The sequence below is a fragment of the Phodopus roborovskii genome, unplaced genomic scaffold (genome assembly GCF_943737965.1).
Source record: "Phodopus roborovskii unplaced genomic scaffold, PHOROB, whole genome shotgun sequence".
Lineage (NCBI taxonomy): Eukaryota > Metazoa > Chordata > Mammalia > Rodentia > Cricetidae > Phodopus > Phodopus roborovskii.
Genome location: NW_026126409.1, coordinates 5,009,940 through 5,023,115, shown reverse-complemented (window position 1 = coordinate 5,023,115; position 13,176 = coordinate 5,009,940). Strand labels below are relative to the sequence as shown.

Sequence of the window (13,176 nt, the reverse complement as noted above, 5' to 3'; positions counted from 1 at the left end):
TGTATACATATCTGTATATATCCAATGTCTGTTATGGAAATGGATTTTCTTCTTGAAGTTGCTGATTAACATATGTTATGTTATGATGGCCAACATTTTAAGAGGCATGTCTTTAAGCAGACTTGTTTGATTATATGCAATAACTCTAAGGCATCAGAAGTAGTTGTTCCATAGGACAAGCTTTGCCCTTGCTGCGGTACACTCTTGATATACTCAACAAGTCTTTTATCTTCTTTGCCAGCCATATACAGGGAGGCATTTGGCTCAAAGGTCAAAAACTTGTTGTTGTTGCTGTTTTGATGTTTATGGAATAGCACCATAGGAAATATTTCAGAAACAAACCATTTGCCATCCAATATTGTATTTTTTAAAAAACTGAATCTCCTCAAGAGAACAAAAAAGAAGAATTCATGTCTCCCAAACTGTACTTCCATTTAAGTCATTATCTTTAAATACAGTATAACAACATCAATAACAAAAACCATAACAATAATACATCAACACATTAATAATAAAAGAAATATCATAGCAGCAGTAGTAGTAACTGGAGTAAGAACCATCAAGAAGTCATGTGGAAGACGACCTCACACATCTTGTGGGAGATTTTTTTCATAAAGGTTCGTAAGACTTGATGGGTTTCTTGGATTTGGTGTGACTCTTCAGCACTTCCCCAAAGAGAAATGAATTTACTAGTGAACTTGGCATTACCCAGTAATTAAATATGATATCAAGGGATGAACTGTATTACAGACACTAAAGATTTTTCAGACTTCTCAAGATATAGATTCAATGAAGTAGTCACAGAATTGTTTATGTGAAGAGGTTAAGCTGGCCAGTATTTGACAAAAATAAAGGTGAAATATTCCAGTTTCCAAACATAAACACAAACATGCACACAGTTACACACATACACACACACACACACACACACACACACACCTACATTTAAGACAAACCACTTGCCAAAGGCCACTATTCCACACCACCTTAGATGAATTTGGTTACACTGGGTCTGATCTACAAAGTCTAAGCAAACATGCTAAGGCCCAAGAAGTAGGTTTCCAAGTTATGATCTGTCTGATCATTGTCTGTTCCCAGATTTTGAAAAAAAAAAATAGTCAAGAAATCACTCCAGAGAATCAGAGCCCCTGAAGTAAGCTGTCCAAAGTGTGAGGAATATATTTCAAGCTGTTTTCTTCCTTGAAGCATGTGATAGCCTTCTGCGCCTTTATTAATAATTGAGCGTGACTTTCAAGCATCCTTGCAATCCCAGTCAGGTTTTCTGAAAAAGTTCACTTTCATTCCAGAGATGACTCTAGACTCGCAGTCCTCTTTTGTCCAAACTCAGATATCTAAAACTTTTGTGCTAATATTGTCAATTTTAAAAATGTCTTCTTTCCAAGTATTCATTCCTTTCTGTTCTGAGGGAAGATCTGCATTAGTTCTCGGCATGCATGGTTTCTGGGTACCTTACACTTTTATATCTCATATAAAATCCTTTCTTGTTGATAGTGTCATCAGTGTGAAAATGAATTAGAACTACATCTCCAATTGAATAGATTTCTTCTGGTGGCTGTGAGAAAAAGCAAAGGAAACAGAAACTAAACAAGCAGTAGATTAAGCCACTATTCCATCAATATCATGTGCTGCCCTAATAATTCAATCCACTCAACAACCTAGGAAAGGAGTAATGTTGGATTTCTTATCACAAAGATGAGATTTAAGGAAGAAATGCAATACTGCAGATCTCATAAAAGATACATTAGTCTAATTCTAAGTTCCAGAAATGTTAAGACTTGGTCTCTTGTTTTTCTTTCAAATCTCTAATACATGTTCTTTTGATTTATATGTAAACAAATGCTATTACAAAACAGTAAAGAGATACTCATTTCTTCAGTGGTTATTCTTAACTGAGCTACTTTAGAATCTATATCTTTCATTTCTCCCTCTTTTAATAATTTAAAACATTCTAAGAAGCTCTTTTGTTTCAAGTGTTACTTGCATAGACATTTGATATTATCATTTAATTTGTAGGTAAGTGTTAACACTCAGAAAGTAAAGGCTATTGTCATCTCATACAAAATATATACTCAGAATAGCTTCTATCTCAGGACAGCGAGTCCTGGGGAAAATAAAGAAAACAAGAAGCATTTCTCATTCTAGTTTCTCATGTGGCCTTACTATTACCTGTCTCTAAACTCCACCTTTGCATTCAGAGCAGTGTAGTAGCATTCACAATGGCTGGGCCCATGTGAGTAGCTGGCCCTGGTGCTCTTACTAGAGGGATTGCTTAACGGAAGAATGCAAACTGGAACTATGAATTTTCTTTTCTCTTATACTTTAATTAAGGAAGGAACAACTTTGGCAAGGCTGTATATTTTGATATATTCTTCTCAGATTAGTAAACATTTGTAATATTTACTGCATGAAGAAAAGTTAGGATATGAAAAGTGACAAGAAACTAGAACAGCTGTGAATTACAATGTACCTTACTAGAAGTAGAGAAATAGGAAGATAGAAGAGACATGATTATTTTTGTCAAGCCATTGATAATAATATAGCATGAATATTTTCTTAATAATATTTCTAATTCATAAATATTATAACCACAGACCACTAATTAATTGACTATGGAATCCTGTTGGTAATGCACTTACCCCAGATCCACAGAATCTCCCAAGACCTACAGCTTTTGTATTGAGTCCATCAAAGATTTCAACGTAGTCATAGCCACAGTCTGCTTCCTCTTCTACTTCAAACATCTGGAAAGACAACTCAAGTCTGGAGCCTCGTTCTGACACTAACAACCATTCACAGTCAACTTGTCCTGGGTAGTTATTGTCCCCAAACTGAGCATGGGAATACAGGTCTCGGGGTTTAGACTCTGCCTTCAATCGACCACCACACTCTGCCCAAGAAAAGAAAAAGGACATGAATAAGCTTGGTGAAATTCCACAGGCCAGCCTCCATTTCACTGGGGTCTAACCAACCTCTGACTCCCTGTTTCCACATCCAGTATCCAGGATGTGATCATGACTGGAGAGGTCATGAAGTGTCATGTGTCTAGGCAAGAGTCAGTCTGGCTTACAAACACAGCTTAAACATCTAACTAGCTAGGAGGCTATATGTAAACCATATCATATCTCTAATCCTGATTTTTCCAAAGGCAAAATACATGTGATAACGGCAATAATTTTGTGAGTTTTCAAAATACAATATACAGAAGTCACCTGGAGTTTGCTCAATGGAATTATGGAAGATACACCTAATACTAATATTTTCAAATCATTTTTTTCATGGAGAAAGCTTAGAACTTAGTAACCAAAGGAATGAAAATAACTTCAAAAATAGCAAAACATAAAACTAATGTGTGTAGATTTTATAAAGCAGTGATCACTATATAATATTATTGTAAATATACAATAACATTTAGGTAGGAATATTATCTCATTTGATCAACAAAAGAAAGCACAATTAATCACAGAAGCTATCCAGTTACAACGGTTTATTTACTATAATAAATTTTAGCTTCATGTTTGAGAGAAATACAAATCAGGTCTTCTGTGTACTACCATCTTCACCCATGGAAAAATACATCAAGGAAATTGAGCTATGAAAACAAAATCTCTTAGCTTGTCTAATTTAACAAAAGGGGTTTTCTCAAAACTTTTTAGTGGTTCATTGTTGTCAGAGCCCCAAGATAATAATGACCAATGTTAAACAGAAGCATCAGGAGGCTGAAATGGCCTGCCAACAAATGTTCTGTAACCATATTGGTAGACAATGAGAGGTGAGAAGGTTGGGGAAAAGGAATGTGTTTGCCAACACCTGAGAAGTTTTACAGCACCTGTGACAACCCTCAGAACTAAGAATCTCAAAGCTGAGATTGGGAAGATATGCAGAAAACATAGTTTTCTAAGACACTGGGAATGAAGACACATTCATAACACTGTCACCATTGGTCATAAGATAACCCACAGTGAAGATGGACTGGGCAGCAGGAATGCTTACGATCAGGATTGTGTTGGTTAAATTACAGTGTGGTTTGGACCTTTAATTTTTCTTAGCCCTTTCATTTTTTACTCAGTTTATTTGTATGTGTATGTATGCACAAAGTGTGGAAGTCAGACACAAGCATCCTCTACCTTATTTTCTTTACATACGGTCTCTCATTGACCCTGAATCTCACAATGTCTCCAAGGTCAGGAAGAATTGGGTCACTGGTGTCAGGATACATGGAGGGAACTTCTGTCACCCTCAGTTTGGAAGGACAGTTAAGGTAAGAGAGAAATATTAGAACAAAATGTGAAAAGACACTTAAAGGTTGTCAATGCCTATTTGTATTGAAAGTCACATGACTAGGTTTAAGAACAGTCTAGAATACTACGAAAAGGATTCATTCTTGCTCACCAGGTTTAGTCATTCCTAAATACTTAGAAATCTGTTTATACTAATATATATAAAAATAATGTTCTTATCATTGAAACCATAGAGGAAATTTTTTCACCATGTAACAGTTTTAAAATAAATGTAGGATATTATGTATACCAGTGGTATGAAATTTATATGCCCTGAGAGAAATACCACATCATAAAATAATATGGATCATGAGGGCAATTCATTGCTTTTTTAGTTCTCCTGGTTATTCAAATGGAAGCCAACATAGTAGTTCACAACTGTGTAGAAGGGACAATTTTATAGACAAAATATTACCAATAAGTAATTTATCAATAATTTAAAAAAAGTATCACTTGAAAATATATAAAACTAGTCTTCAACATGCCAGCATATTTAACAGTGCTTGTAGGGTCCCAACACCTTATTTGAGAAATTGAAAATGCAATTGAGTAAAAGTTAGGAAGAGATATTATGGAGTAGATTTCATTTAAATTTGCAAAGACATAGTTGTTTTTTTCCTGGTAAGCATTAAATTCCAGAAGCCATCCTGTAATTTGACCTATAAATGCTTTTAGTGGTACACTCTAATTCAGTTGACCTCCACGTAAATAACTTTCTCTGGAAAGGATATGGTGACATATTATTGAAATTTCAAATGTGACCAACAAACTGTAAAATACTTGATACCAGAGAAAAATCAAACAAAAGGGCAAAAATATGATTTAAATCCATTCTTTCTCTTTTTTGGAGACACACCATCTGGTAGGAAAAAACAAAAACAAAAAAAAAATTTCTGCAATTTTGTTTCTTTAAATTATCTGATTAAAAAAAATCAAATTTTAACCATGTGTCAGAGGAAAATAAAGTTAACTTCTCAATAAAGTCCACATCTAAATGGATAGCTACAATCTGTAAGAAAAAAAGTAAAAACAATGTTGCGCGGGACAACATTGCTCGTGGCTTTTTTTTATAAACTATTTTGGAAACAATGGTAACATAGTGTATAAAAAATAATTTACTTAGTCAAATTAAGATGGTTGGATGAGTTTACAAGTGTATGCTTTTGCAATATGTGATTCACTAGCAGACCTGATCCTAGCTTGGGCTTCAGTTTAACCTACAATGTGAACTGTTAACAGAGGGGATTTCCATTGCCCTTTTTCCATAAATCCCCAGGTTGTTTTCCCCTAAAGAATACTAACCCATCACATTGTTTGGAGCAAATGGCAAACCAAAACGTTGATGGGTAGTTACAGAACAACTGAACTTAATGAAATTGATGCTGCTCAAGGAGCTGCACACAGCTAGCTGGTCGAACACAAAGTTAGTTTTTGGAAGGTGCTATTTTACAACAGCGCAGAAGAAATCCAGTCAGAGAGCACCACGATCACTCATACTTGAAAGTCTAAGTTTATAAGTAACAGGAAAAGCCAACGTGCACACGATAGCAGATGTATTTATCAGAGTAAATGAGCAGAAGAAGGGAGGCAAGGGTTCTAATAACAATTGTCACTAACATCTGTGCTATGTTAGTTGGCATTTAACTTTTAACTACAGATTTCTCATGTTTAAAGTTATAGGGCCAAGTGAATAATTTCCAAAGCCCAATTTCTCTTAACATTTTGAATGATTTTAGTCACTGTACCATCAGTACCATCAGATGTGAACTGAAAAGTGAAAAATAAAACAGGCCAACCATTCTGCTTGGGTAATTTAGATACCATATTCAGTTTGTACCTGTTGCTTCAACTGGTAATGACAGTTTTAATTCATCTCTTTCTTAACTGTAAAGTTTTAAAATAATAAAAATGTTCTGTAAAAGAATATATTTGCTTTGGAGATGATTAATATGGGAGTGAATCCATGACTAGACAGTGTGTTGTAAACCTTTGTAAGTTAATTAATCTTCCACAAAACCAGTTTCTTCTGCACAATGGAGAGAATATTGTTGATCTCAGATAGTTTGAGAGATCAGATGAAAATTGCATGCATGATAAACTGTAAGTAAATAAAGTACAAGGGTAAAAGTCACAAACTACACTAGGGGTGTAAATATGAGAAAGAGAGAGAGAGAGAGAGAGAGAGAGAGAGAGAGAGAGAGAGAGAGAGAGAGAGAGAGAGAGCATGTGTTTAAAAGCCACAAACTTTATTATCAGGAAAATTCTAAAGAGGTAATGAGATACCTATTTTCCCACACCTTGGATATTTGGCAAGTTCAAAAGAATATAGCTAAAATAGTAAATGTGTAGAAAATAGTTTGACTATTTTCCTAAACAATAATATTTATAACTATGAGGAAAAATTAAATAGTATTATTGTTAACAGTCTAATAGTAGTGCATACCACTATTTAAAAAATTCCCACTTTTTCTCAGACTAAAGTTTAAATTACTTTGCAGTAAAATAAAAACACACAGTGAAAATTATTGTCCAGTGGAGTAGTTAATACACATAAATTGCTAAAAAGAAAAGTAAATTTAAAAAAGCAATTATCAAGAAAGCATGACAATATTGCATTACAATTTTTTCAGGAATGTACTCTTACATTACACTATACAGTCTCAATACTTCTGTCCTCAGTATGGCCACAAGGTGTCAGTATAAGCTTAGTGAGTTTACAAATAGCTGATTAACTTTCTTTTCCCCTGAACTCTAAACGGAAAAAAGGTAATATTCCTTAGATTATTTTATGGAGGATATATTTAAATTGGCCCCATGGTATAAATAATTTTATCTTATTATTTTAACTTTACATATTTATACTTTTCTAAAGTAAACTTCTCCCTAAATAGCTAAAATTCAGGGAATTAGGGAAAAGAATCACATTACATACCCAATACAAGTTATAGTTATGGGGAAGTGACAATCGATTGAACATAGAATAAATCCTACAGTCCCTAACAAACCATCTACTAAGGCAAAAGCTACCTAAATTAATAAAAAATGGCTTAGTAGATGAAATAAAGGTTTTTAATATCAGCATTTAGCCTACCTGTTAAAGGTGACACATCAGTGCCACTGCTAAAATCAGTTACAAAATTAATTATACAAATATTTAGAGATGTTTCTGCTTTCTCATTTTACACTGACAACATATCAAATTGAAGTTTCACATAATTTTATTATTGCTTGTTGCTTTCTATTTCTTCCACGAACCTTCAGCTACTACAAAGATAGTGAGGTAGACACTGAGCAGTTTACAAATCTTCCATACAACACATTTCAATGGGATCTTGGCAGCTGTGATGTTTACTTTTAATTAGCAACCTGACACAAAGTTGAATCACCTGGGAGGGAGTCTCAGCAAGGGATTGTATAGATCAAGTTGAGCCCTTAGTCTGTCTGTGGGGGATTTGATTAATGGATATGGGAAAGCCCAGCTCACTGTGGTTGCACCATTTTCTAGATAGGGGATCCTGGGCTGACTAACTGCAAAGAGAAGGCTGTGTGAGTAAGTAGGGATGTATTTTTCTCTTTGTTCTTGAGTGGAAATGTAACCAGCTGCTTTGACCTCCTGCCTTGACTTCTCAGTAATGATGCCTGGAATTTCGAACCCAAGTACTTTTTCCCCAAAGTGGCTTGCTTTTTCTTTCTTTCTTTCTTCTTCTTTTTTTATCAAAGCATTTCATCACAGAAACAGAAATGAAGCCAGCCAGGGCACCAGCTATACTTACAACTTCATGTAATTTTATTCATCATCTGCAGCTACATACCCAACACAAAAGAGCAATAAAACAGCAAAGTATAGTGGTGTGTGTGTGTGTGTGTGTTTGCATGTGTGTATATATACTGAAAACCATTAGCTTATATATAAATTCAAAAATTCATTTTATAATGATGTTTTCTTAGAAGAGAAGCTTGAAGGTAAACTGCTGACCTGTGGAGTGGGTGGCTTGGAAGCCTCTTCTTTGAACAGAGGCATCAGAAATAAACCGAATAAACATTAGATTCCCGGTAGCCAGAAGGGGATCTGGTATCTTGCTGCCACAGAGTCGGCCAAGGATTGGTGACTTTTCTGTGGCTCCATCAAAAACTTCCAGGTGATCATAGGCACATTCTTGATGTTGCTCAACCTCAAATTCATTGAAGGCCTATTTATGAAGAACAAAACGTTTTACTAGCAACAAATCATTCATTCTAAAGGAGAAAATCACCTATCAATAAAGTATGTCCATGAAAAACACAGGGATTAATCCAGAGAACACAGAGTTGAAAATGGAGATCACATGGTGATGACCTACTATAAAAGCATAAATATAAATATAAGATGTCCCTGTTATGTTGTACAGAGTTCAGGTATCCTTCAAAGGCTTAAGTCACAGGTTTATCCCAGAGACACAGGAGATACTGGAAGAAATTATTCCATGGATGCCTTTAGGTCACTAGAGACATGTCAATTCTTTCAGTCTCTCCTCTCACAGTTCTTTCTGACCACCTTGTACCCTGAATATTGAATTCCTATCATGAACTTCTCTGTCACAAGCCAAATAATACAGTCCATCAGCCATGGACTCAGGAACTCAGTCACACCTCAGGAACTATGGACTAAAATAACCCCTTCTCTTTATAAGTTCATTACTCACTATTTTGTTAAGGTATGGAAAGATGACTTACATGATATGAAATTACTAAACAGGCTAGCAACATATTCAACTAATGTAACTATTTTTAATTTTATGAACTTACAAAATAAAGTTGCAAATAAATGAAAATATCACACTCCAAAAATAACCGGACTAGGCATTCAGAATGGAAGCTGTGGAGCTTCACATTACATCTTATTTTTTCAGTATTGAAGCTGTTTGATACATTTACCCACAACCACAAACAAAAACTCTATGACAGAATTAGAACTTAAAAAGCCACTAGCTTTATACGTCCTCTTCCATAACTCATGACCATTGCCTGCATTTTGTCCTTCTGCATTCCTTTATAGTTTTCCCCTTTCTTCATTTTATATTTTACCCACATAAACATTATATATACATAAACATTATATATGTATGTATGTGTGTGTATACATAAATATGTTATTGGCTAGATTCTACATATAAGAAAGGATGTATTTTTTCTTTCTGAGATGGTGTGAATATACTAAACTACATCCCATTTTCTGCCTTTGGAAGGGAAAACATGAAACAGGCAATTGTACTAAGTAGGAAGTACAAGAAAGGAATGGAGTTACTAAAATGATCAATAAGAGAAGAGAGGGGGTAATGTTTCTATACTTTCTATATGTCATCCCATTGAACCCTGTTGAAAGATTAATAAAAATATGGATGAGACATTATTTGCTATAATCACTATGCGCCAAGAGCAATGTTCACTTCATGTGACCATAAGCAGGAGAAACTACAAGAAATAGGATCAACTGTACCACAAAGAACCTCACTGGAAATCAGTACCATGTAGGAGTCAGTAGCAGAAATCATTTATCCTGGAGTGCAGCAATTAAAGCAATCATTCACCAAGTGAGGATATGCTATGAATTGAATTTAGCAATCTCTATTTCCAGGGCTTGAGTACAATAAAGTAGACATAGTGTATGGAATGCAGAATAATCTCATTTGGTGTCTAGAAGCTTGATTACATCTGTCAATTCATTCTTGTAACCACTCCTCATGTTTACAATTTCACCCTGAAAATTTTTCATGCAGTCAATCATATTTTCTGACTTGATGCCTCTCATGAGACATTATTCAATCAGCATGTTACAACTAGGCACATAGATACAATCTTAGTATTGACCTGGAACTGGTAAGAAACCACTAAGAGAGAAATGGGATCAACTATATCCAGATTATTAAGTGGGAAACTAAGCTTCTGAATTGCAAGAACAATGTTACTGTAAGAGAATAAAACATTATTCAAGGAAATCGGTATCTGAAAACAACCCCACATTGCATTGGTTACTTTTATGTCAACTTAACATAAGCTAAAGTGATTTTGGAAGAGGGACTCTCATTAAGTCACCTGTATGTGACTTGACTGTAGGACATTTTCTTGATTTCTGATTTCTTGATTTCTGGTCAAGAACTCACAGGTCTGCTTGTCTCTGCCTCCTGAGTGCTTGTATTAAAGGTGTGTTCCAACCACCATCAAGATTACCTTATTTTTTATGATAATGTCAATGACACATAATAAATTACCTCCTTTGATAAATGATATTAAATAAATGATATTAAAAAAAACTGGATATGGCTGGGATTTGTGGAGCATGCCTTTAGTCCCAGCACTGGGGAGGCACAGCCACATGGGTCTCTTTGAGTCTGAGGTCAGCCTGATCTACAGAGCTAGTTCCAAGACAGCGTCCAAAGCAATAAAAGAAATCCTGTCACGAAAAATCTAAAAATAAAACAAGCAAAAAAACTGGGTATGTGTATCGAAACAAAAACTAAGCCCGTATGTCATTCCAGACACACACACACACACACACACACACACACACACACACACACACACACTGGCTCAAAACCAACATTGATTAAATGGCTTAATCTAGAAACAAAATATAGGGAAAAAATCCATAAGTGACATTTTCTCTGAAATTAAGCCAGGTTTGTCAATTGATAGCAATTCACATTTCTAGGATTAACTAAATTTGTAACTCTTTATGAGGAGGAGGCCTTTAGATGGATACTGTATGTAAAATGTAGTTAACAGTATAGAGTTCTACTGATACTGAGCAGGCACCCTTGGAAGAAAGTACAGAGAAGTGATGGGAGCTAAACTGATATTCCAGTTAGAAGCACTTACTTAACTGCTCAGGCCTGATGACATGAGTGCTGATAACCAGAACACAAGTAAAAACCAGATGTAGTGATGTACATATTATCCTCATGGGGATATGGAAGGCAGAAGCAGCACAGTCTCTTAAACCTTGCTTGCCAGCTAGCTCAGCACACACAGCAGCTATGAGAGCCTGTCTTAAAGAAGGCAGGAAGGCAAGGACTTATACCTACCTATAGGTGGTGCTCTGATATTCCCTAATCCACCTCCAAACAAGAACAAGCACATACACACAGAAGAATACCAGATATATTACATACACACAACAATAGCACCAACAACAAAACTGTGTGAGGACACATCCAAAAGGTAGGCATTTGAAAGAAAGGAGGAGCGGTCAACCAGACACCCACCTAGTAGGCTGCCAATTTGACCTTGAACTATAATTCTTCATAATTGTGAAGAAATCACATTAATTTGTGATAGCTAAATTATGTGACCTATATTTTGTCACGGCAACACAACAGACTAACAGAGATGGAAACCATAGTCATGAATTAAACATGAATATCACAAAAGAAAAAAGAAAAAAGTAAGAAGGTAAACACATAGTGTTTAACAATCTTTTAAATAGATCCAAGAGAAATGAAGAAATCATCATTGAAAGTGAAGCTAGTTAAATAGAAATCATTCACACTATTCTCCTAGGTCAGTGTCTTGCTCAGACACCATCAGAGATGTTTCCTTTTGAACAAATGCAGAGTTCCACAGCTAGAGAATGTGCAGAGTGAGAGAACTTGAAGAATCCTCAGTACCCAATGAGATGACTCTACCAAATCCCTCCACCTCAGGGCTCAGAGAATACTGAAGAAGAGGAGACACAAAGATTGTAAAGGCTAGATGGCATGGAGGAAACCAAGGAAATAAAGGCCTTCTAAATGGGGTCAATTCATCTATGAATATATAGAGACTACAGCAGCATGCACAAGTTCTGTACAGGTCTATGACACATGGGTCCCAACACTGGAGAGAGTGTGGATATATGCACCCCCATCCCTAACCCAGAAGCTATCTCCAATTAACAACTGTTCATAGAAGAAAATTTTACTTTCTCCTGTGGAGTCTTACTGGGTATACAAACCACTCTTAAGGGGAGGCTCTGTGCCCAGTCCAGTACTAGACTGTCAACACCAAAATGAATTCAGTGGCTATTTTGGACATTCCTTGTCTCATAATACTTTGTCAAGGCATTTTTGTAAACTTCACAGGCCTTTTGCATAAATGCTATGGCTTCTGATTCTGTGGTTTTATGGGATTTCCATGTGTGGGAACATGTTTATCTCTGCTCCTATATGTGTTTCATGTGATTTTGTTCTTTAATTCCTTTTACTCTATTGTTTTGTCTTACTCTAATTTGTTTGTTTTGTGTTTATCTTATTATATTTTATTATTATTTTTAGATGCCTATTTGTCTTCCACTGAGAAAGAGAAAGGAGTGGATTTGGATTGGAAGGAAAGTAAAGAAGAACTTGGGAGAAATTGGGGAAGGGAAAACCATAATCAGAATACATTGTGTAAAATATATACTTACAAGAAAAGAAAAATACCATTCAACCTGAAGCGCAAGTCCAATCAAGTGACAAAAATTTAGAGCATCCAAGTGTTGTGGGGTAATATAAAGTGTGTCTTTTCAACCCCACATAAAGATTCATGGTATTACAGAACATTTAAGTGAATAAGTGTTTGGATCAAATGGCAGATGTCACAATTCAGATGAAGAAAATTCAGAGAAATTTTTAGAAGAATAAATATCACACAATAAGACTACTACACATGCACAAGCAAACCTAGGCATAGTATTTTCCAATTTGTTATTTAAATGAGATAATTTTGAAGGTAATCACAGAATAAAAAAGAATTGACAGAGGCAAGATCCTTGACCCCCAAATCCGGGCCCTGCCAAAGAACGAGGTCTCAGCTGGAGAGCGCCAGTTTCCAGTGAGATCCCACTACCCTGCAAAACCTTCTCAAGTTCCAGCCCAGCCCTCGT

At 35.5% G+C, this 13,176-nt stretch overlaps 1 protein-coding gene across 1 annotated transcript in view; it reads right to left on the bottom strand.

Annotated features, from left to right (window-relative positions):
• Positions 1–895: 895 nt before the first annotated feature.
• The window catches only part of Tll1 (tolloid like 1), a 192,724-nt gene continuing 180,443 nt past the window's right edge, over positions 896–13,176 (bottom strand). Inside the window, exons 19-21 of the mRNA XM_051181956.1 lie at positions 8,275–8,488; positions 2,658–2,908; positions 896–1,573 (exon numbers count right to left, since the gene is read on the bottom strand). Coding sequence (XP_051037913.1) covers positions 1,439–1,573; positions 2,658–2,908; positions 8,275–8,488 — 600 coding nt within the window. The 3' untranslated portion in view covers positions 896–1,438. The remainder of the gene's footprint in view (positions 1,574–2,657; positions 2,909–8,274; positions 8,489–13,176) is intronic.